Raw genomic sequence first — 25,336 nt, forward strand, 5'->3', positions numbered from 1 at the left:
TCAGGCTTGTGGCTGAAATGAAACACGCATGCGCGCCTCCTGTCAGGATAGTACAGTACTTAGGCGATTGGAAGCACGCATGCGCACGGAGTGGGTGTTTTTGACCCTCCCCTTGTTTTCCTGGAAAAGAAAGGCGCCGGAGGAGGAACCCCTCAGGAATGTTATGATTGACGGCTTGGGGGAGCATGCGCAGGACGAATAGCCACCATGAAGGGCCTCCCTGGAGGGCTCGTAGTGAGCATGCGCAGTAAGAATCCCGCCCATGGAGGGCGCAGCTCTCCTCACGGAGGGGCGTTAGCGAGCATGCGCAGTGATCGACGCGCTCCCTTGCCCCAGCTGAGTTGGTCGATGTCTGTGGAGAGGGAAGGAGGGCGCCGAGGATGAAGAAGGCGGCCAGCCGGGCCTCCACCGCCGCGCCCAAGGCCAGCGCCGCCAACCCCGGCCCCGCCGGGAACAACAGCAAGGCCGCCGCCGCCGAGAAGATCAAGGCCGAGGGCGCCGCCTCTCTTCCCGCCTCCGCCGCCAAGGCCCTCAAGGCCGGGACGCCCCTCCTCAAGGTAAGCCAGGCCCAGGCCCAGGCCCAGGCCCAGAAGGAGACAGGAGATCAGCAGCAGCACGCATAATAGAGTATTCCATTATTACATTCATATTATATAATAATATATGGTTGCTATATCATCATCATATAATAATAATGATGATGATGATACAACTTTTGTAAGATGTGTTCTTATACTGTGATTTTATTGTGTTGCTGTTTTTATTGATGTCATACTGTTTTGGGCTTGTCCCAGTGTAAGCCACCCGGAGTCCTGCACCTGGGAGATGGAGCGGAGTAGAAATAAAGTTATTATTATTATTATTATTATTATTCATTTCTATCCCGCCACCATCTCCCAGAGGGACTCGGGGCAGCTCACAAAATACTCAAGGTGTGACACGAAAGACAAGTGCAGAACAAAACATAGGCAAATAACAGTCCATGCAACCTACATTCACAGGACCCTGTGGTCAAAACAATAAAATGCAGGGTCTTGAAGCCCGTGCTGGGTCATCAAAAGAGATGCCGTCTCGGAGAGAGAAGAATTTGCTTAGCTGGGAGTCTATCATCTTAATGTCGTATAATACTTTGTCATGCCTCCTGTCTAGCTGGCAGTCTATGCTATTAGTAGTAGTAGTAGTAGTAGTATTTTGTCTTGTCTCCTGTCTAGCTGGGAGTCTGTGGTATTATTATTATTATTATTATTATTATTATTATTTGTCTTGTCTCCTGCCTAGCTGGGAGTCTGTAGTATTATTATTGTTATTATTATTATTTGTCTTGTCTCCTGTCTAGCTGGGAGTCTATATTATTATTATTATTATTATTATTATTATTTGCCTTTTTCTTTTCTCCTGTCTAGCGGGAAGTCTGTGGTAATATTATTATTATTATTATTATTTGTCTTGTCTCCTGCCTAGCTGGGAGTCTGTAGTACTATTATTATTATTATTATTATTATTATTATTATTTGTCTTGTCTTCTGTCTAGCTGGAAGTCTATGCTATTGTTATTATTTATTTATTTTTCTTTTCTCCTGTCTAGCTGGGAGTCTGTGGTATTATTATTATTATTATTATTATTTGTCTTGTCTCCTGTCTAGCTGGGAGTCTATGCTATTATTATTATTTTATTTTTTTCTTTTCTCCTGTCTAGCTGGGAGTCTGTGGTAATATTATTATTATTATTTGTCTTGTCTCCTGCCTAGCTGGGAGTCTGTGGTAATATTAATATTATTATTATTATTATTATTATTATTATTTGTCTTGTCTCCTGCTTAGCTGGGAGTCTATGGTAATATTATTATTATTATTTGTCTTGTCTCCTGCCTAGCTGGGAGTCTAAAATAGTTATAATTATATAATAAGAATACAGTTATTCACATAACAAAAATGAAAATCTGCATGTGTGTATGTGGCGCAGTACCCAAGCTAGTAATGTAATAATATGGCTTGTGTTCTGCTTAGCTGTGAATCTATAATATAAAAATATTACAATAATAATATAATACTTTTGCTTACCTTCTGTTTAGCTGTAGTTTAGAATAATCATCATAATATCAATAAGGAATGTAAGGAGAGCTTCTTGGTCTCCCTTTGTTAACCCACTTTGCAGGTCTATTAATTATATTCCTAAAATAAATGATCTGAAAGGCAGGCACGCCTCCTGAGGAATGCTGCTGGCCTGGTTTACTTCATTCCATTCATCGTTCCATTGATTTGTTCCTTTTAATCTATTTATTGTGTTGATTTTTTTTCCTATCAGCACAATAAATATAATGTAGAATAGACAGAGCATAATGTATATTATATATTTGCATTCTCTGTATTCCATATTATTTTCTATATATACTTTCTAGTATGTTCAGGGAGAGGCCGTGGGTGGGGTCATGCAAATTCCACACCGGTGGAGAGAGAAAGGAACCCTGGGATGTGGCTCGCTGTGACCTGCAGTGTCAATGGAGGGAGGGCTTTGGTGGCTCCCCAGCACTGTAGGGTAAAGCTCTTTGTGAAGGCCAGAAGCTGGCTGTGTAAATGGACAGCTCCGCCATATACACTCATAGAGATTTTCACTTTTATTATGTATATAGATAGAAGATAATTATATATCATACTTAAAAGGTTCCATGCTGTCCCTTGCAAAGCCAAACCTTTTCCTCTTTTCTCCCACCCCTGACTACAGACTAAGAGCAGCGATGACCTCCTAGCAGCTGGAATGGCGGGTGGAGTGGCCTTGAGCAATGGCGGAGGAGGCGGAGTCAAAGGGAAGAAGAGTTGCCCCTCCTCCAGTGCCCCTCCCCTCCCTCCCTCTTCTGCTGCCAATCCTACAAACAGCAGCAGCAACCCAGAGAGCAAGGCCAAGCCTTTCGCAGGTACAATCCCCCTCTGTCTGTCTCTCTCTCTCTCTCTCTCTCTCTCTCTATCTATCTCTATCTATCAGTAATCTCTACCTGTTTATCTGTATCTATTGTATCTTTCTCTATCCATCTATCGTGTTGATCTCAATCAATCTATATCCGTCAGTAGTCCCTATCTATTGTATCTATCTCTATCCATCAATCAATCTTATCTGCCACTAATCCATATCTATCAATAGGTATCATGTCTATCTATCTATCTATATAGTCCACATCTTTCGATCTATTTCCCTCTAGTGTCTGTCTTATCTATCTATGTATCTATCTATCTAGGAGCATAGATATAATCGGTAGATAATGATAGATTACAATATATTATTATGACATTATGATGCTATTATTATTATTATTATTATTATTATTATTATTATTATTATCATTATGTTACACTAGTAACTGTTATGTTACACTAGCACTGTGCCCCTGGTGGCACAGTGCGTTAAAGCGCTGAGCTGCTGAACTTGCGGACCAAAAGGTCGCAGGTTCAAATCCCGGGAGCGGAATGAGCGCCCGCTGTTAGCGCCCCAGCCTCTGCCAACCTAGCAGTTCGAAAACATGCCAATGTGAGTAGATCAATAGGTACCGCTCTGGCGGGAAGGTAACCCTGGCGCTCCATGCAGTCATGCCAGTGGCCACATAACCTTGGAGGTGTCTATGGACAACGCCAGCTCTTGGGCTTAGAAATGGAGATGAGCACCAACCCCAGAGTCGGTCACGACTGCACTTAACGTCACGGGAAACCTTTACCTTTACACTAGTAGCAATATACAGTACACTAGTTGGAGTATTCCGTAAACAGTAGGAAGAGGAAACCAAATGTGACTAGATATACTGTTTGTTGGTACATCTTTCTTGATTGTGTAGAGAGAATATTGCTTTTAACAGGTCTTGATTCCAACAAATGATTTTTGTTCTTGGCTTATAAATATCATTTCCTGATTGGTTCTGTTGTAAAAAGATGGAAAAGATTTATTAAACTGCAAAAACTTTTGTTTTTTGTGGTCTGCGCAAATGGTTTAAAATGGCAGCCAAAAAAATGACAAAGTTTCTGGGGTAGAATGATGACTTTCAAAGTAAGGACCATCCAATGAAACAGGAAATCACCCTCTCAAGCCAGGAACAGAGAATAGTTCAAATTCTGTTACATAGTGTTGTTGTTATATCCGATTCTTGCAATGTTTTCTTCTGCTTACATATTATTGCTGTTATTATAAATCTGATGATGATTCCATTGTGGGCTGGGCATTCCACTTTCTTTCCAGGTGCCAATATGGCGGCCAAGCGCAGCGCCTCCTCCTCGGGTGCCAAGGACCGCCTCCGCTCCCGCCCCATGGCCTCCAAGAAGCTCCCTGGCGAACCCTCCTCCTCTTCCTCCTCTTTGCTGACCACCAAACGCTCACGCTCCCGTGTGGCCGAGGCCCACCTGCCCAAGTCCAAGTCGGACACGCAGATCATGGCGGCTGACCGGTCCTCTTTGGAGGCCGCCCTCAAGGCCAAGGAGGCGGAGATCCTGCGGCTGCGGGGGGAGCTGCGAGGGAAGGCCGAGCCCCTCTCAGGCCAGTCGGGAGCCTCCAGTGAGGGAGCAGAGGTGCCCGCCCAAGCCGAGCCCGAGGCAGCCTCCATCCGAGAAGAGCTGGCCCGGCTGAAGAGCGAGAACCGGATGCTGAAGGACCGCCTGAATGCCCTGGGCTTTGAGCGGATGACCCCGTCGGCCGAGGGCTCCTTGGAGGACCTCCTGGGCCACCACTCTCAGGACAACAGCGAGAGCAGCGAAGCCTACCACCCCTTGACCTCCAGCGACGACGCTCTGGACGCCCCCTCCTCCTCCGAGTCGGAGAACGGGGGAAACAACAACAGCAATGAGAACAACGAGCTCTCCTTGGCCGGCCTGACCGAGCGCATCCACCAAATGGAGGAGAACCAGCACAGCACTTCAGAGGAGCTGCAAGCCACGCTCCAGGAACTGGCCGACCTGCAGCAGATCACCCAGGAGCTGAACAGCGAGAACGAGCGGCTGGGCGAGGAGAAGCTCATCCTCATGGAGTCGCTGTGTCAACAGAGCGACAAGCTGGAGCATTTTGGGCGGCAGATCGAGTACCTGCGCTCGGTGCTGGACGAGAGCGAGGTGGGCTACATCCTGGAGGGAGACCTGAAGAGCAACCGCTACCTGGAGCTGGAGCAGCGCTACGTGGACCTGGCCGAGAATGCCCGCTTTGAGCGGGAGCAGCTGCTAGGCGTGCAGCAGCACCTGAGCAACACGCTCAAGATGGCCGAGCAGGACCACGCGGAGGCCCAGGCGGTGGTGTCGGCCCTGAAGGAGCGGGTGCACCTGGCCGAGCGGGCCCTGGAGGCTGAGCGGGAGGCCAACGCGGCCCTGGCCCTGGCCCTGGAGGAGTGCCGCGCCGGAAGGGACGGGGAGCGGGCCGAGCTGGCTCGCACGGAGGCCGCGCTGGAGGCTGAGCGGGAGAAGCTGGCCGAGCTGTACGCCCTGCACCGCGGCGGCATGGAGGAGAGGGACATCCGGGGCCTGCTGGAGGGGGCCCGGGCCGAGAAGGAGGAGGCCCAGGCCCAGGCCGCCCAGGCCAAGGAGGAGAGGGAGCGCGCCAAGGCCGAGGCCGCACGCAGCCACGAGGCCCTCGAGAAGGTAGGCACCCAGGGATACTGAGGGATGTGTGGGGAGAGAGAGTTAGTTGATAGATAGATAGATGATAGTTTGAGATAGATTGATAGATAGATCAAGATGGATATTGTTATTAGAGAGATAGCTTGAGATGGGTAGAGTTCTTAGATCAATCTAGATGGATACAGTTATTAGAGTTATCAGATAGGTAAAGGTAAAGGTTTTCCACTGACATTAAGTCCAGTCATGTCTGACTCTGGGGGTTGGTGCTCATCTCCATTTCTAAGCCAAAGAGCCGGCGTTGTCCGTAGACACCTCCAAGGTCATGTGGCCATGGGCATGACTGCATGGAGCGCTGTTACCTTCCCGCCGGAGCAGTGCCTATTGATCTACTCACATTGGCATGTTTTCGAACAGCTAGGTTAGCAGGAGCTGGAGCTAACAGTTGGCGCTCACTCCACTCCCGGGATTTGAACCTGCGACCTGTCGGTCTGCAAGTTCAGCAGCTCAGTGCTTTAACACACTTTGCCACCGGGGCGAAGACAGATAGATCTAGATAGATAGATAAAGGATAGATAGAATGGATGGATAGAGAGATGCGACCAATAGATTGGATGAGAGTGGGAGTTGGGTTGGCACTAGAGATGGGGGCCCAATCTCCTGGGTGGGTGGTGACCCCTCCCCTTTTGGTGTGTTCCCCCGCTGCAGCTGGAGGCGGAGCTTGCCTCGGTGCGCCTGGAGGCAGAGCGGGAGGCGTCGGAGCTGTCAGTTGCCGTGGGGACGCTGGGGGCGGAGCTGGAGGGCTCCCTGGCGGAGGGGCGGGAGCTGAAGGAGCGCCTCTTTGAGCTGGAGGACGAAGTGGAGCAGCACCGGGCCCTCAAGCTCCACCACGACCTCCTCGCCACAGACCTTCACAGTCCGTCCACACCCCACACCCTCTTTGGGTCTTCTCCTGATTGATTAGAGCCAATTATCTACCTGTCTAGCTAGCTATCCATCAACTCTTGTCCATCCACCTCCGTCTATATCTGTCCATCTTGATCTATCTCATTATCTATCGATAACTCTATCCATCTTTCTCTATCACTCTAATAACTCTATCCATCTCAATATCTGATAGCCCTATCCATCTTGATCTATCTCTCGTCTATCTAATAACTCTATGTATGGATCCATCTCAAGCTGTCTATCCATCCGTTCTATCTATCCTATATCTATCCATCTTGATCTATCTATCTATCTATCTATCTATCTATCTATCCATCCATCCAATAACAATTCTATGTATATTATGTATGTGTGTGTATATCTATATACATCATCCTATATAATAAATTATATAGGCACAGTAGATAATTATATATATGATGATATTTTATTTTATGGAATTTCTTATTTTATTGAATATTTAAATAGATCTTTATCTGTTTGTTTCATTATTTGCTGTATTCTATTTCTTATCATTTATACATATATATAATTTTATTTCTTCTCTCTTTGTTGACGTTTTAGTTCTTCTTGATTTGTTATTATCCAGCTCTCGGATTGTCATCCTTTCCATGTAGCATAAATAAAATTAAATATGTCGAGAGATATATATATTGATATTTATTTGTTTTTTGGCCAGACACTGTGAAGAAGCTTCAGGACCAAAAGCACGACATGGAAAGAGAGATCAAGACTCTTCACAGACGACTCCGGGTAAGTTCTTCTGATGCCCAAATCTGAATACTGGAAGGGTTTGGGAGAGATTGACCTCGATTCTGGGCAGTTGAGTCCACCTACATCCAGAGAAGCTGTGACCCCCACCCACAATGGACCTAGCCCTAATAATAATAATAATAATAATAATAATAATAATAATAATAATAATAATCTTTATTCTTATACCCCGCCTCCATCTCCCCGAAGGGACTTGGGGCGGCTTACATGGGCCAAAAGCCCAAACAAATATAGTAAGGAACATAAAACACATCAAACAGCAAAAAAAAGGAATAAATAGCAAAAAACATTGGTAAAAACATATTAAAATACAGCGATAAAATCATAAAAACAACTGGGCGAAAGTGCGCTAAGTGTGTTTTGTAGACATGAGGTAGTTAATAAAGTACTACAACGTCGTAGATGATTTGGAGTGGGATGGACTCTGTGATTATACCAGAAAATTGGCAAAGCGAGGTGCAACCAATCAGAATGAGGACACCAAAACAACATTTTATCATGCAGATGGGGGCTCTTATCCAAAGGCCTGAGGGAAGAGCCATGTTTTAAGGCTCTTCCTAAATGCAGCCAAGGTGGTAGCTTGCCTGATTTCCCCGGGGAGCGAGTTCCTAAAAATGATAATTATATAATAGTCAATAATAATAATAATGTGAGAAATCAAAGACCCGTGCTCTGTGTGCGTCTTTCTCAGGAGGAGTCTGCGGAGTGGCGGCAGTTCCAGGCGGACCTGCAGACGGCGGTGGTGATAGCGAATGACATCAAGTCGGAAGCGCAGGAGGAGATTGGGGAGCTCAAGCGGAGGCTCCACGAGGCCCAGGACAAGGGCGAGAAGCTGGCCAAGGAGCTGGAGGAGATCAAGTCCCGCAAGTACGCCCTTCCGCCCATGATGATGATGAGGGTTCCTATCAGTATTCTCTAGAGGAGATCCTAGTGTGATGATGCTCCCTTGGTCTTCTCTGATGGCGTCTTGGTCTTGTCTCCTCTTCCTTGGGCGCAGGCAGGAGGAGGAGCGGGGCCGGGTGTACAACTACATGAATGCGGTGGAGCGGGACCTGGCGGCCTTGCGCCAGGGGATGGGCCTCAGCCGGCGCTCCTCCTCTTCCTCCTCCTCTGCCAACGCGGCCTCCTCCGCCTCCGAGCCCTTGGCCCCCGCCCTCACCGTCAAGACCCTCATCAAGTCCTTTGACTCCGCCTCCGCCTCCTCCGCACCAGGTATGATGCTTGATATTAGTATTATTGCATGATTATTGTATATTTATTATTATGCTACACTGAATGTCGTCTTCTTCTTCTTCTTCCTTCAAGGGCCGAGTCCCTCTTCCTCGTCTGCCTCCTCGATGCCCCGGACCCCTCTGAGCCCCAGCCCTATGAAGACCCCTCCGGCCGCAGCCGTCTCCCCAATGCAAGTAAGTCCGGCCAAAGCGGGGGGACCCAAAGGCCATCTAGACCCACCTTAGAAAGAAATACGGAGAGGTCCAGCCCACCTTTCTCTCTTGAAAGGCCTCTGGAGATGAAAGAGGTCTGTATTCCCATTATCAATATATTATTGTTGTTATTATTTCTAATATTTATTATTATTCTTTTCCAGAGGCATTCCATCAGTGGCACCATCTCCTCCCCGAAGCCCCTTTCGGACAAAAGGCCGGCCTTCACAGAGATCCCCACCCAAGGTACAAAAGGTATACAGTCACGTATAACAATAATAATAGTAGTAGTATAGAGTCTAATATGCTAATGCAATGTAATATAATCATACAGTATGTAATCTAATATATAATATATGTAATGTCAATATAATATAACCATATTATACACTATAGAAATATAGCATCATGTAATTAAAATGTCATGTACAGTAGAGTCTCACTTCTCCAAGCCTCGCTTATTCAAGCCTCTGGATTATCCAAGCCATTTTTGTAGTCAATGTTTTCAATGCATTGTGATATTTTGGTGCTAAATTCGTAAATACAGTAATTGCAACATAACATTACTGCGTATTGAACTACTTTTTCTGTCAAATTTGTTGTTAAACATGATGTTTTGGTGCTTAATTTGTAAAAGCATAACCTAATTTGATGTTTAATAGGCTTCTCCTTAATCCCTCCTTATTATCCAACATATTCGCTTATCCAAGCTTCTGCCGGCCCGTTTAGCTCGGATAAGTGAGACTCTACTGTATCATCAGTAATATAATTATAGTAACATAACATTATAATAATATAATAAAGTAATGTAATATATAATAAAGATATATATAAATGGAATACATCTCTGTATTTTCTTCAGACCACCTTCTGAGGCCTTCGCCTTCAACCAGGGTCCCTGCCATGGAAGGCTCCAAGTCTATTTCCGGTAATTGCTTCGTATAATTAGGATAAAAATAATAAAATAATATTTTACAATGATACTATTATGTGTTATATCCCTAAGATAGAAACAATCTGCTTAAAATAATGTTATTATATTACAGTATATATTATATATGTTATACTATTACATATATTTTGAAACATGTGATTGTATATTTATTCTAGCGTAATAACCTTATTGTAATAATATCAGTATAATACTGACAAATAATTAAAATCATATCCTACTGGTAATCACACACTTAAAATAATATGCCAATAATAATAATGCTTAAAACTAATTTAAGTAATTGGTAATAATAATGAATATAATAATCATAACATGTAAGAGCAAAATAATAAATATAATAATAACAATATAATAGTAATATTAGTAATAATTGTAATAATTGTCTTTCTCTCCCAGCCTCTTCCCGCCGCAGCAGTGAAGAGATGAAGAGGGAACTCTCTGCTCCGGATGGACCCGCCTCTTCCTCTGCCGCCAACCCCTCCCCCTCTCCCACCGCCTCTGTCACGCCAACAACACGCAGCCGCATCAGGTACACGTATGTACCATAAGAATCACATCAATGGCACTCTCTCTCTCTCTATATATATATATATATGTATATAAACATTATATTGTATTATACATATTGCATTAATATTTATAGAATAGTCTATATTTTGCATTCTGTATATTAATACATTTATTATTATACATAATATAGTATCATATTTACTGTATTATAGTATGTCATATATTCCTTATAGTATGTTATGCCTATTATACCGTGTTTCCCCGAAAATAAGACAGTGTCTTATATTAATTTTTGCTCCCAAAGATGCGCTAGGTCTTATTTTCAGGGGATGTCTTATTTTTCCATGAAGAAGAATTCACATTTATTGTTGAACAAAAAGATGAACATTTATTATATACTGTACAGTAGTTGTCATCACAAACCAACATAACCAAACCAGACAAACTGTGACTTCTGTCAAGAATTTCTTTTTATTACCATTATTTCCATATACAACTGGTATGTACATTTACCAATCCTGCATGCTCTGGTGTTTTGTTTGGTGGGCGCCGGGCATGCTTCCAAACAAAAACTTTGCTAGGTCTTACTTTCAGGGGAGGCCTTATATTTAGCAATTCAGCAAAACCTCTACTAGGTCTTATTTTTTGGGGATGTCTTATTTTAGGGGAAACAGGGTACATATTGTATTAATTTATTATTATATTATGCCTATTATATTACTGCCTTATTTTGTTATGATATTACATACATTGCTTAGAGTATGTACCTATTCTTGTATCATGTATTATACAATCTAAAAGGCCTCTATTTTATTTTTGGATGCAGCCGAAAATCCCATTAGCGGCCAATCATTAACCGCTGCTCTTTGTTTCCAAAACAAAAGCCTTGGAAAAAGATCATTCCGTTCCCCATTGTCTCTCATTTAGAGATATTTATACAGGGCAAAGCTTTTTCCTGGAGAATTGAATTAAAGGTCACCTCGCTGGACTATATTATTGTTATTATTATTATTTCCACATATTATGTCCATGTATATGTATATTTCTAATAATATCATAGTTATTATTATTTTAAGTTGTATTATTATGATTATGTCCATTTGTATTATATTCTGTTATTGCTACCACTATTATTATTATTATATTGGCTTTTGCAGAGACTCCAAGCGGCTTAACATATATGATTTTATATCATGTTTCTTTAACTGATGTATTATTATTATATATTGTATCATATTATTGTTGTTGTTGTTGTTCTTTTCTTTAGGGAGGAGCGGAAGGACCCCCTTTCTGCTTTGGCCAGAGAATATGGCGGCTCCAAGAGGAACGCCCTCCTCAAGTGGTGCCAGAAAAAGGCCGAGGGCTACCAGGTAAAGAAGAAGAAAAAACAATCTATATAGTAATAATAATAATAATAATAATAATAATCCAATATAATAGTAGAAATAAGAATAATGATATACCAAAAATTAATAGTAATAGTAGCAACATAAAAGTAATATATCAGGAAAAGAAACATATAATAGAATAAAAAATACTGTGTAATAATACCAATAATCATAGTAATAATAATATACCAATATAATAATAATACTAATAATAATGATATACAATAATAATAATCACCACATAAAATTAATATAATACAGTAGAGTCTCACTTATCCAACATAAACGGGCCAGCAGAACGTTGGATAAGCGAATATGTTGGATAATAAGGAGAGATTAAGAAAAATCCTATTAAACATCAAATTAGGTTATGATTTTACAAATGAAGCACCAAAACATCATGTTATACCACAAATTTGACAGAAAAAGTAGTTCATTACACATTAATGCTATGTAGTAATTACTGTATTTACGAATTTAGCACCAAAGTATCACAATGCATTGAAAACATTGACTATAAAAATGCGTTGGATAATCCAGAACTTTGGATAAGGGAGTGTTGGATAAGTGAGACCCTACTGTACCAGGAAAAAATATATATAATAGAATAAAAATACTAAATAATACCGATAATCATAGTAATAATATACCGTAATAGTAATAATAATAATAATAGCCACATAAAATTAATATACCAGGAAAAGTATCATACAATATAATAAATATATAATCATTATATAATAGCAATAATCATAGTAATAATATACCAGTATTATAAAAAGAATAGTAATAATAATGATATGCCATAACAATAATAATATACCAATTGTTATATACGAAGAATAATAAAACATACTATGTGATTTGATCATTATAATTACATACCATTATTATATTGCATATTTAAATATTAATACTATCATAATAACATACCAGTGTAACAATATAATAATTTAAAAATGATCTATTGATTGTATTCTTTTGCATGACGCATGTCTCTTTTGCTGACACAAACGGAGAGCGGAAGCTGCTTCTTCCGCTCTTTGGATTTTCTCCACCAAATGCATGGAAACCTCACGTTGCCCTTCTGGTTGAAGAAAGAAGCAAACATCCCGTTCGCAAAGTCAGCATCTCTCCGTCTCTGCGCTCCTTTTCTCGGAATTTGGACAAATAAACATTTTTTTTTCTTTTTACTTAGAGAAATCTATCTATATCTATATAATATATATATAAATTGCAAATAGAAATATAGAATATAATGTATAAATATAGTAAATATAAAAATTTAAATACAGACATATCAATATAAAAATAGAAATAAATCAAAACAGAAATGGAAATCTATAAATACAAAAATACGACGAATAGAAATCTAGAAATAGAAAAAATGTGCATGTAAATGTATATAAATATTAACCGGTATATAAATACAAATAATATAAATGAATGTCTGGAAATGCATATTTTATTTTCCCTCCAGAACATTGACATCACAAACTTCAGCAGCAGCTGGAACGACGGCTTGGCCTTCTGTGCGGTTCTCCACACTTACCTCCCGGCCCACATCCCTTACCAGGAGCTCAACAGCCAGGACAAGGTCAGCAGAGTCTCATTTTCCAGCCTAGAATCATATTGGCCTGCGTTGCTTCGGCATCACGCTCTTGCCTCATATTAGTATGTTAATTTGAAATGTTAATTTTATTACTATTTTGGGAATCAATTAGTTGCAGACTTACAGTTTATTATTATTACTATTTTATTTTTGAAATTAATTAATTGCAGAATTGTAATTTTCTATTAATGTCATATTTTTGGAATCAATTAATGGCAGAGTTATAATTTTGTGTTATTATTATTGAAATTAGTTGCAGAAATTTAATTTTCTATTATTTTATTTTTTAGAGGAGGAACTTCACCTTGGCTTTCCAAGCGGCCGAAAGCGTCGGCATCAAGTCCACTCTGGTAATTATTTGATTTAATCTATTTATATTATTATTACAATGCTATTTTATAATACGTTGTTATTATTACAGAGGAGTTAAGACACTAGGAAAGGTGGGTGACAAATAATATGTATTATTGTTACTAATATTTTATTATAATTATAATATATCATGTTACAAGAATAATGTATTAAAATGCAATTTTTTCAAATTATTATTATTATTATTATTATTATTACAGAGGAATTAAACCATTAGGAAAGGTGGGTGAGAAATAAAATTTATTATTATATATCATGTTACAATATATCATGTTACAATAATAATGTGTTATAGTATCATTATTCCATATTTTTATTATTACAGAGGAATTAAGCCACTAGGAGATAAATAAAATAAATGCATACATTAAATTAAAAACTATAAAATAAATACATTAATTAAAATAATCTAAACTAATCTTAAACTGATTAAAATTAAACCAAAATCAATACATAAAATAATAATAAAGTAAAATAATTAAAATGAAACCACCTTAAATTAAATAGAATGAATGCATATGTGATTATTATTATGATTACTTAGGACATTAACGAGATGGTACGGACGGAGCGCCCGGATTGGCAGAACGTCATGCTGTACGTGACGGCCATCTACAAATACTTTGAAACCTGAGAGATGAGAAGGTTTCAACCCTCTTGAAAACCGAATCCTCCCAGGAAAATTCTCCAGAACAAATGGCCTTCTCTTCTTCTTCTTCGCACAATTGACTGAAATTGCAAAATTGCCTGGAGGAGCCACAGTCGTGTCAAATGTTCCCGGAGCCTTGACGAACCAATTTCTCAAGTTTCTCATTATTATTTTTGTTATTGTTGTTCAGTAACAAATATCTTTGGTGATCCGCGTTTCCGGAAGAGTCTACTTTTCCATCTATTTTTGCCAGTAAAACGAATGAATATTAACAGCGTTTCTGGAACATTCTATTTTTCAATATCTTTTTCCCATTTTACCGAATGAAGATGAACGGTGTTTCCGGAACAATCCTTAACCATTTTTGTTTTGTTTTCCAGCGAATAGATTAAGCTCCTATTCAGAATGAATTGTATATGTCTTGCCTCTGTGGGGCCTATATAGAGATAGATACAATACATAATGTTTTGTTTGTTTTTTTCCTTTCATTATCTTAATTTTTCTCGCCTTCGTTATCTGCCAGTCACCTTTATAACCTTGGAAAGAAAATGAGACAAGGATATACATTTGCAGTTGCTTTTAAGCCGGAAAATGCCCGAAAAAGAGGATTGTATTCGATGAGAAATGGGATTCGAGGAAGTGCCTTAATTAGGATCCTGGGTTAATTAATTGCCTCATTTAGAAAGTAATGAAAGTGAAGATCCTCCTGCTGCCGTATTATTAGGATTACTTTTTTTAATATTATTTCATAATTTGGTTGCCTTTGTTGTTTGTTGTGCATATTTTGGCCACTTTTCGATTTTTCATTGTGCCTCATGAGACGCTTTCCTGAATGTTTGTGAAGGACTGAGAATGTAAAATATACCATCTTACCCCATTTGAGGATGGTCTTTTGAGAACGGAAACAAGGATAAAACCAGGAGAAAAATTGGGGGGGGGGGGGGGGAATGAAAAGAAAATGGGAGAAAAACGGGAGAAAAAATGAGAGGAAAACAGGATGGACAAGGAAGAAAATAATGAAAACGGGATGAAAAACAAGAGCAAAATGAGATGAGCAACGATAAAAATGAGAGAAAAGGGGATGAAAACAAGACAAAAATGAGAAAAATGTATCAAAATGAGAAAAACAAGATTAAAAACGGAAATGAGAGAAACAAGAGAAACTAAAAAAGAAAAGCAGATGAAAACAAGAACAAGAAAATGGAATAAAAAGAAGGAGAGAAGAAGGAGAAAAAACAAGAACTTAAAACGAGATATGGAAAAACAACAAAATGAAAATGAGAAAAATAAGATGAGAACAAGAGAAAAGGATAAAAAACAAGAGAAAACAGGATAAACTCTACAGAGGAATTGTCTTATTCGGTGATTTTTCTTAGTGCCATAAATACGAGTCAGATTCTAACGCAACTTAACCAACTTCTCGTTTTCTTCAAGCTCCTTGTTTGCTGTTTTCTTCTTCCAAGTTACGAGATTAATCTGGATCAAGGTTTTTCTCTCATGTTATATGATGGAAAATGAGAGCAACTTACTGCCAATGGTTTTTCTCCGGGAATCCGGAACATTCTGCCAACTTTAAAAAAATGAAAAACATACGAGATAAATTAACTTCCTTGTTTCCGGTGCCTCTTCGTTGTTGTTGTTTTGTTAATGAGTTATTAATATTATTTATTTGCATATATAACCTGAGAAACACTATGTTCCTTTTCCCCACATTTGAGATGATTTGTAATCGTTTTGTAGGAAACAAGGATGGGTTGACTCATTAATGTCTGGGTTTAATTCCTGGCTCCCTCCGCAAAGATTGTGTTCGTTATCCTGACTTTTAATTGATTTGTCCAAAAACAAAAGCACAAAAATCTATTCTAGAAAATGAGACTCTCGACCTGCCTTTTTGACTGAGAAATATACACTTTAAAATGTAAATATATATGTGTGTGTGTTATTATTAAATTTCCTTTTTTTGAAAATGCAGTAAAAACTGTCTGTGGGTTTTTTTTAAATGTGCAAATATATAAATGAGTTCAGCATTGACAGCAAAAGAAAAAGCTGGAAAAATAAGGTATACATATGTGTGTGGGTGGATGCATATATATATATAGTATATGTATATATACACACACACACATTTATATACAAGTATAAATTCTAATTTATGTATATATTTCATAGTACTATATTATATAACAAGTGTATACATTATATATCATATATATTGTCTATCATATATATATTATACTAATGCATTGTAATATTTATGTGTGTAAATAGGCTTTTAATATATATGAATTATATAAAATATATATAATATTTTATTGTGTGTATACATAAATATGTGTAATATTTATATATATTAATAATGATGATGATGATAAGACTTTATTTTTTCCCACTATGTCTCCCCATATATAATATATTGATATATACAAATATATTTACAGTAGAGTCTCACTTATCCAATGTTCTGGATTATCCAAGCTATTTTTGTAGTCAATGTTTTCAAAACATTGTGATATTTTGGTGCTAAATTCGTAAATACAGTAATTACTACATAGCATGACTGCGTATTGAACGACTTTTTCTGTCAAATTTGTGGTAAAACATGATGTTTTGATGCTTACTTTGTAAAAACATAACCTCATTGGATGTTGAATAGGCCTTTCCTTAATCCTTCCTTATGATCCAACATATTTGCTTATCTGACGTTCTGCCGGCCCTCACTTTCTGTTGGATAAGTGAGACTCTACTGTACATGATATAACACTGTTGTATAGTCTTACCAAAATATTTGTATACATACATACACAATACTGAATGAAAGATGCAGTATATATAAATATGTAATAAATATTTTATATATATATATATATATGTACAAAATAAATATTTTATTACATATTACATATATACACACATAGATAGATGTGTGTGTGTGTGTAGAAATAGGTCTGACTAGATCGGTCTGAAGTGAAGCTTTCCTTCCTTCCTTCCTTCCTTCCTTCCTTCCTTCCCGTCTTGCTCTCTTTGATTCCCTTCTTTCCTTCCTTCCTTCCTTTGTTTCTTCTTGCCCTGTTTCTCCACCAGGGGGAGCCCTTGAGGAAGGAAGCCTCAGGATGCAAAGGAGGGCAAGGGCTCCTTCAGACCTGGGCTGGGCTCCCAAGGAGAAGGAAGGCAGCAAAGCAGGCAGAGCAGAAAGAAGGAGCCACAGGCAAGTAAGAATCAAGGGCAGAGATTGAGAGAGGCAGGCAGAGGGCTCCATGCCCCTCACTTTCCGCAACCAGACCACCTCCTTCCTTCCTTCCTTCCTTTCTCTCTCTTCGCTTCTTTCAAGCCTATATTTGCTATTCATATATAGTCACGCATGAGGCCAGGGCGGGATGCTGCGGCAACAAAGGCAAAGGTGATTCCGTGTGTGCTTTGCGGAGGGGGGGGGGAGCTGCCTCCTTGAGTCTCTTTTGAGGGACTCCTTTGCCTTTCTATAGTTGCCTCCTTTGGCTTTTTATGAGACACAAATCGCTTCTTTCTACCTTTTCTGAGGGAAAAGTCGCTTTTTCTGAGGGAAAACTTGCATCTTTCTACCTTTTCTAAAGTAAACTAGCTGTGCCCGGCCACACGTTGGCTGTGGCAAAGTGGTGGTGGTATGGGTTAAAAATTGCTGTGTAATTTTTATTTGACGTTATTTGCATTTTTTAATTAATTTTATTGTAAGTTATCTTTTTATTTATGATATTTTATTATTTGCATGTATTATTTTTAGTTATTTTCTGTTATTATAGTATTTTATTGTATTAATTTTTTAGTGTTTTTTATTATTTTTTATTGGGTTGCTAGGAGACCAAGTTGGAAGAACGTAGCCTTCTAACTGGCAGCAATTGGATAAAAGCAATTATTCCTCTCTATCTCTAATTAGGAGTTTATTTTTCTTTTCTTTTTGTTGTATCAACCTAGAGGCGTGGATGATGGGTTGTGTTGTCAAATTTCGAGGTCGGGGGGCCTGTAGTTTTGTTGTTTTGTGGGTCGCCGTGATGCCATCACTCTTTTATATATATAGATGTTACTTTTTCCAAGGGAAAATTTACTTCCTTTGGCCTTTTCTGAGGTAAAACTTGCCTTTTAGCCTTTTCTGAGTGAAAAGTTGTACAGTAGAGTCTCACTTATCCAAGCCTCACTTATCCAAGGTTCTGGATTAGCCAAGGCATTTTTGTAGTCAATGTTTTCAATATATTGTGATATTTTGGTGCTAAATTCGTAAATACAGCAATTACAACGTAACATTACTGCGTATTGAACTACAGTAGAGTCTCACTAATCCAAGCCTCTGGATGATCCAAGCCATTTTTGTAGTCAATGTTTTCAATATATCATGCTAAATTCGTAAATACAGTAATTACAACATACAGTAATTACAACAACATAATGTATATATATATTATTGGTTTTTATTATTGTTCTTTGATGTTTCATATTTTATTTTATCATTGTTTTGTATCTGATTTTGCTGTAAGTCGCCTTGAGTCCCCTTTGGGGGAGATGGAGGCGGGATATAAATAAAATTATTATTATTATTATTATTATTATTATTATTATTATTATTATTATTATTATTATTATTATTGTTACAACATAACATTAATGTGTATTGAACTACTTTTCCTGTCAAATTTGTTGTCTAACATGATGTTTTGGTGCTTCATTTGTAAAATCGTAACCTAATTTGATGTTTAATAGGCTTTTCCTTAATCTCTCCTTATTATCCAACATATTTGCTTATCTAAGCTTCTGCCGGCCCGTTTAGCTTGGATAAGTGAGACTCTACTGTATTTTCTGAGGCAAAATTGCCTCCTTTGGCTTTTTTGCTTCTTTGAGCCTTTTCCGGGGGAAAAGTTATTTCTTCCAAGGTAAAACTTGCCTCTTGGAGCCTTTTCTAAGGTAAATGTTACTTTTCTGAGGTTAAAAAATGCCTCCTTTGGTCTGCTCTGAGGGAAAGTTACTTCTTCTGAGGTCAAAATTACCTCCTTTGGTGTTTTCTGAGGTAAACATTAATAGGAATGTATTGTCGAAGGCTCTTGTGGCCAGAATCAGTGAGTTGCTGTGAGTCTTTTGGGTTGTATGGCCTTGTTCCAGAAGCATTCTCTCCTGACATTTCGCCCACATCTGTGGCAGGCATCCTCAGGGGTTGTGAGGAACATGGCCAGACAGCCCGAAAGACTCACAGCAAGCCATTAATATGAATGAATAAGCCAGCTAGAGATGCTAGAGATAATAGATACAAGATTGTATCTCCCTCAGAGACGATACAGATGATAGATACAAGATAGATACATAGACAAGAGATTGACCTGAAAATGGAAATGAGAAAAACAGATGAGAGAACAGAAGGGTGTTCAGCCGCTTCCTCCATCTATCATGTCAATCTCTCCCCGATCCGTCTCCATCTATTGCCCTCCGATCTAGATGGATCAGTCTTTCCCGAATCCATGGCTGTATCTATTTACTGACCATCTCTGTCTGTCTGCCCCTCTCTCTCCATCTATCAATCAAAGCATCCCAATGAGGAAATGGACCGCGATTAATATTTAATTTCCCCTTGTTTACGGGAAATTGCGGCGGAGATGAATTAGGGACTTAAAGCTCGCTTCCAGGGCTAATGATTGAGGATTTCAATGGTCCCATTAGCCAATTAGGAATTAGGAGTATATATTGATCAAGTTGCTTTTTCTGAGGGAAAACCACCCTCCTTGGGCCATTTTTGAGAGAAAAGAAGCCTTTTCTGAGGGGGAAATGGCATCCTTTGGCCTTTTCTGAGGGAAAAGAGTCTTTTTTTTCCCGAAGGAAACCCTGCCTCTTTTGGCCTTCCCATTTGTCTGTCTTTTGGGTTTCGATTCGAACCCGCTCCCCATCCATTTTCCATGGCCAAATTGTCTTCCAAATTGTCCGTTCAGAGAGAGAGAAAGAAAGAAAGTACAGAATGTGCCAAACGAATGAATGAATGAATGGAGGAATAAAATAATGCAAACGAATGAAGGACAGAAAGTTCCGGGTCAAAGAACAGATTGTCCCAAACAGAGAGCGGAAAAAAGAAACAACTACAAGAGCAAAACCAGACACTTGGGTCCACTTTCTATTACCTCCAGTTTCATTTTAATATGAAATTGGTTCTCTCTAGGCTATTTTTAGGTCCTCCAGCCCAACTCTATAGTATTATTGCTGAGGAAATCTTTTGTCTGCAATAGAGTTCACTACTATTATCCATGATTTTCAATCCCAAATATGACCTCTCTAGGCATATCCGAGGTCCTTTAGCCCAAGTCTATGGAATTGTCCAGGAAGTCCTTCATTTCAGGTTGTATGTATGTCTGTATATATATTTATTGTTTCTCCTCCGTTCTTTTCAAAGGATTTCGCGAATTCGGAATTCATAGAAAACCTTGATTTATCCCTCTCTTCTTCCAATTTGACCGAAGCGGCCTATATTCAAATAGGGTGAACTCGACTGGCTGTCTGGTGACCAGCTGACCCCGCCCTCTTCCTGCCAATCACAGAAGAAGGTGTGGCTGAAGAAGAGAAAGAAAGGAAGGAGGAGGGACCACAATTGGGAAATCAGTCCATTGGACTACACTCAATCCTAGAAGAAAAAGGGTGTGGCGATTCTTCAATCCCGGAGAAGGCAGGCAGGCAGGGGGCGTGGCCTGGCAGAGTGGGGGCGTGGCCTGGAGCGGTCCCCCGCCCCCTTGCATCCCTTGAGCCGGGCCCTCGGTTGCCCTCCTCTGTGCCGCATGCGTCCCGCGGGCCGGACCCCGCACCGTGGTCCCCCTGGGCGGGTGGGGGTGGCGATGGGCGGGCGGCCATGCTAGGGGCCGACTTTGCGCTGTACGTGGGTCTGGAGCTGGCCCTGGCGGGGCTGGCGGTGGCTGGGAACGTGCTGGTGGTGTGGGCTGTGGTGCGCAACCGGCAGCTGCAGAGCGTCACCCACCTCTTTGTGGCCTCGCTGGCCGTGGCGGATGTGGCAGTGGGGGTCCTGGCCGTGCCCTTTGCCGTGGCCATCAGCACCGGCTTCTGCGCTGCCTTCCGCGCCTGCCTCTTCATCGCCTGTTTCGTCCTGGTCCTCACCCAGAGCTCCATCTTCTCCCTTCTCGCCATTGCCCTCGACCGCGCCATCGCCATCCGCATGCCCCTCAGGTGAGCCACAGCCAGACCGTGCCACTCCACTTCCCATCATCCAGGTCACAGAATACTTAGGTACTGCACTTCCCATCATCCACAAGTATTGGGTTCTTGAGACTCCACACAATCCGCAGCCAGGGATTTGGAGTGGGCGCTCGGCCTTTGGTCTGAGGACAGCAAACAGCTGGGACAGCTCAGGGGATAATCACATTAGAAACAAATTTGCAGGGCATAATTGTGAGTGAATTACGCATCCCGAATGGCTCCGACGGGCCTGCTCTTCCCAATGTGATGCGGCTGCTTCGCCGGCAACGTAATGATAAAATTCACAATAATTAAAGAGGGTCAAATGGAGTTGCCGAGATACAGGCAGAGAGGCACGTTCCCTGACATCAGGCAAGGCTTTCAGATCACTATGTGGTTGTGCTTATTGTACGCCGATTTTTGAGGCATCCTCTCATTTTCTCCTAGCTTTTGAGGTGAACCTTGAGCTCTGTTGTTTCTATGGCACCACTGCCACTGTTGTGACCCTCCTCCTGTTTTCTCCCCCATGTCCAGGTACAACGCGCTGGTGACGGGCTCCCGCGCCAAGGCCTTGATCGCGGTCTGCTGGGCCTTGTCCTTTGCCATCGGCCTGACGCCCCTGCTGGGCTGGCACCGGCAACCCCTCGGGCCCGGCAACGGGACTGAGGCCCACAACTGCAGCGGCGAGGCCGTGCCCTGCCTCTTTGAAGGCGTGGTCACCATGGAGTACATGGTCTACTACAACTTCTTTGCCTGCGTGCTGATCCCGCTGCTGCTGATGTTGGGCATCTACCTGAAGATCTTCCTGGCGGCCCGGCGGCAGCTGAAGCAGATGGGGGCCAAGATGGCACCCGGCGGGGAGCGCTCCTGCTCCACCCTCCAGAAGGAGGTCCACGCCGCCAAGTCGCTGGCCATCATCGTGGGCCTCTTTGCCGTCTGCTGGTTGCCGCTCCACGTCCTCAACTGCTACACCTTGTTCTGCCGCGGCTGCACCCGCGCCCCCCAGTGGCTCATGTATGTGGCCATCCTCCTCTCCCACGCCAACTCCGTGGTCAACCCCCTCATCTACGCCTACCGCATCCGTGAGTTCCGCGTCACCTTCCGGAAGATTCTGGGGCACCACGTGCTGTGCGGTAACGCCTGCCGCCGCCGCAAGAACAAGGCTGCCGCCGCCGCCTCCTCCTTTTCTCACAACAGGAAGAATGGCGAAAGTGGGGTCCATTTTGCAACCTCGGCGTGGGGCACGGAGGACGGCGAGGCCAACGGGGACCTTGAGCGGCACCACGGGCGTAGCAACGGGGCCCTGCGCAACGGCGAGGCCGCAGTCCAGGAGCTGCTCACGGGCCACGGTTCGGCAGCAGTGTTTCCTGACGGGACATTATGATACATCCATGATTGAGGACGATATTATGTGACAGATGGCAATCTTGTGATGGTGGAGGGTCAAATCCTCAGATCATGGCCTCAGTGTGGGATGACATATATTCACTCGTTCCCGTCAAGCAGCCATTTTGAGGGCGATATTACGCAACAGATGGCGGTCTCATTAGGATGATCAGACCGTCAAAATGGTCAGAACTGGGGCCTTCAATGGAAGGTCACTTGGAGGAATTATTTAGAGTTGCATGACCCCGTCAGGCAGCCATTTTGAGGACAATATTACATAACAGACGGCGGTGCCCTTAAGATAATAAGATCATCAAGAGGGCTGAAACAGTGGCCTTCAATGGACGGTTACTTTGAGGCATGATATATCTTTACTCATGTCTGTCAGGTGGCCATTTTGAGGGCGCTATTACACCAAATACAATGGTCTCATTATGATGGTCGACCGTCAAAATGGTTGGAAGCAGGGCCTTCAAGGGAAGGTTAATTTAAAGGGTGGTCGATATTCTGTCGGGCGATATTATGTAACAGACGGCGGTCTTGTTCTTTTCTTTATTTCAGGTATTTTCATCCCGCCTTTCTCTCAATGGGCCCAAGGCAGCTCACAGCAACATTAACATACAATAGAATATAAACCCATTGATTAAAAGAGCCCATAAGTGTTCCATGGATATTACCTTGGAGACAATGAAAATTAAATTGAATTAAAAATAGTCTCAAATTCCCAGAAGGTGTACCATTCCATTAAAAGTTATTTCAAACAGGAAGGGCTTCAAGATCTTGTCAAGACAGTGGAAGGTCCATGAGGTAATGTATGTGTGTGTCACCATCAGGCAGCCATTTTTGGGACAGTATCACGCCACGGACAACAATCGTGCCAAGATGTTTAGACAGTCCAAAAGAGTGGACGAAATGGGGATCAAATGGACGCCAATCACTGTACTACAAATCCCGTCCATTTTGAGAATGATGGGAAGTCAACTCACTCGTGTTCATGGAATGTGGTTGTTTTGTGTGTGTATTTTGTACTCAATAAAGTAGGAACACGTGCATGTAATTCCGCCTCATTTCTATGATGATGATGATGATTTTATTATTTATATTTTCTTCTCTTTGGTGGCATGATGCCCACCGTCCAAAATTACTAGCCCACTAGTCTCTCATATGTGTGATTTCACATGTCATGAACTTTATTGTATCTGTCTTTTATTTATATTATATGATATGAATATTTTATCATTTTGTTACATTACTATTATATTAATCTATTATTATTCTGTTGTATTATCTTTACCATATGATTATTGTTATATTTTGTCATATTATTTTATATTATTATTATGATTATAAGCTCCTGAAAAGCCTTTCAAGATCAATTGTTCCAATCCATTGCGCGCAATTGCGCAAAGACGGGAAGCAACACAATGGCAATTCCTTTTTGCGTCAAACAAAGTGAGAATTGTCCTTCATGATATATATATATATTTACCAGTCGGACCGGTTTCTTCACACAATTTTCTTTCTTTCATTGTATTTGGCAACTTTCCTGCATTCATTCTTTCTTTCTTTTAGCTTCATACTGATTTTTCAATATTATAATAATTTGAATATTTTATTATTATTATATTGGAATATTTTATTTTTTGGATTTCTTTCTTGAATGTATCCAAATATTTGTCCGTTCCTTTGTATTATTATTATTATTATTATTATTATTATTATTATTATTTTATGTTTCCATTATTATTTTGGAATATTTTATCAATTCTTAGTTTGGAGTATTTCAATTTTTTGGTTATTGTTTTGGAATATTTCTCAATTTCTCTTTTACCCGTTGAAACTTCAGACTTTTCCATGGTATTTTATTCCAAAACCCGTTACAATCACGAGCCCATTGTGCCCCCTGCTGCCTGAAGAGGTAATCAAACCTTATTATTAGTCATTAATTAACTAGAAAGGCTCCTGAAAACAATGAGACGCAAGAGGAAATCACAACACAAATATATATTGATATATATCTATATATATAAAAGGGTCATGAAATTTTGGCCTAGGACAAAACAACAAAACTACACATCCCAGAAACACTAAACTTGGCAGCACAACCCCTCATCCAGGCCTCTACGTTCATACAACAAAAAGCTCCAGCTACTCCAGAAAACGGCCAGGCTTTGAGACTGCAAGGCTATTCACTGCTATTCCACCTGGCCAACAAAGGATTCCCATCAGCCACAGCCACGCGTGGCCGGGCAAAGCTAGTCTATATATATATAATATTATTTCCATATAATCAAACAATTTGATATTATTATAATATCGAAATATAACATTATTATTATTATTATTATTATTATTATTATTATTATTATTATTATTTCTATCCCCACCTTTTCCCCCATAAGGTGGCTTTTATAGAAATATCTATCTATATATATAAAAGAGTGATGGCATCACGGCGACCCACAAAACAACAAAACTACAGGCCCCTCAACCTCGAAATTTGACAACACAACCCATCATCCACGCCTCTAGGTTGATACAACAAAAAGAAAAGAA

At 40.7% G+C, this 25,336-nt stretch overlaps 2 protein-coding genes across 5 annotated transcripts; both read left to right on the forward strand.

Moving 5' to 3' along the window:
* Positions 1-248: 248 nt before the first annotated feature.
* On the forward strand, positions 249-16,187 carry specc1l (sperm antigen with calponin homology and coiled-coil domains 1 like). Of its 4 annotated transcripts, none has more exons than XM_062958484.1 (15): positions 249-557; positions 2,723-2,912; positions 4,220-5,601; positions 6,286-6,493; positions 7,205-7,278; positions 7,991-8,166; positions 8,297-8,511; positions 8,605-8,705; positions 8,888-8,978; positions 9,586-9,651; positions 10,075-10,213; positions 11,456-11,558; positions 13,057-13,173; positions 13,479-13,538; positions 14,105-16,187. In XM_062958484.1, the coding sequence occupies exons 1-15, from the start codon at positions 381-383 to the stop codon at positions 14,192-14,194; spliced, it is 3,189 nt and encodes a 1,062-aa protein (XP_062814554.1). In that variant the 5' UTR covers positions 249-380; the 3' UTR covers positions 14,195-16,187. The 4 variants fall into 4 exon arrangements, with proteins under 4 accessions (XP_062814554.1, XP_062814556.1, XP_062814555.1 ...); XM_062958486.1 differs by having other exon boundaries at positions 8,888-8,969; XM_062958485.1 differs by having other exon boundaries at positions 250-557; positions 10,075-10,207.
* A 1,804-nt stretch (positions 16,188-17,991) lies between these two features.
* Positions 17,992-23,837, forward strand: adora2a (adenosine A2a receptor). The gene is made up of 2 exons (XM_003229477.4): positions 17,992-21,385; positions 21,929-23,837. The coding sequence occupies exons 1-2, from the start codon at positions 21,054-21,056 to the stop codon at positions 22,776-22,778; spliced, it is 1,182 nt and encodes a 393-aa protein (XP_003229525.1). The 5' UTR covers positions 17,992-21,053; the 3' UTR covers positions 22,779-23,837.
* The last annotated feature ends 1,499 nt before the right edge of the window (positions 23,838-25,336 follow it).

The sequence above is a fragment of the Anolis carolinensis genome, chromosome X (assembly GCF_035594765.1).
Source record: "Anolis carolinensis isolate JA03-04 chromosome X, rAnoCar3.1.pri, whole genome shotgun sequence".
In the NCBI taxonomy this organism is placed as follows: domain Eukaryota; kingdom Metazoa; phylum Chordata; class Lepidosauria; order Squamata; family Dactyloidae; genus Anolis; species Anolis carolinensis.

Excerpts from the sequence above, each read along its gene's own strand:
- specc1l (XM_062958484.1), top strand. The coding sequence starts at position 381 with ATGAAGAAGGCGGCCAGCCGGGCCTCCACCGCCGCGCCCAAGGCCAGC. Across the intron at positions 558-2,722 it reads CCGGGACGCCCCTCCTCAAG|ACTAAGAGCAGCGATGACCT; the intron begins GTAAGCCAGGCC and ends CCCTGACTACAG. Across the intron at positions 2,913-4,219 it reads CAAGGCCAAGCCTTTCGCAG|GTGCCAATATGGCGGCCAAG; the intron begins GTACAATCCCCC and ends CTTTCTTTCCAG.
- adora2a (XM_003229477.4), top strand. The coding sequence starts at position 21,054 with ATGCTAGGGGCCGACTTTGCGCTGTACGTGGGTCTGGAGCTGGCCCTG. Across the intron at positions 21,386-21,928 it reads GCCATCCGCATGCCCCTCAG|GTACAACGCGCTGGTGACGG; the intron begins GTGAGCCACAGC and ends CCCCATGTCCAG.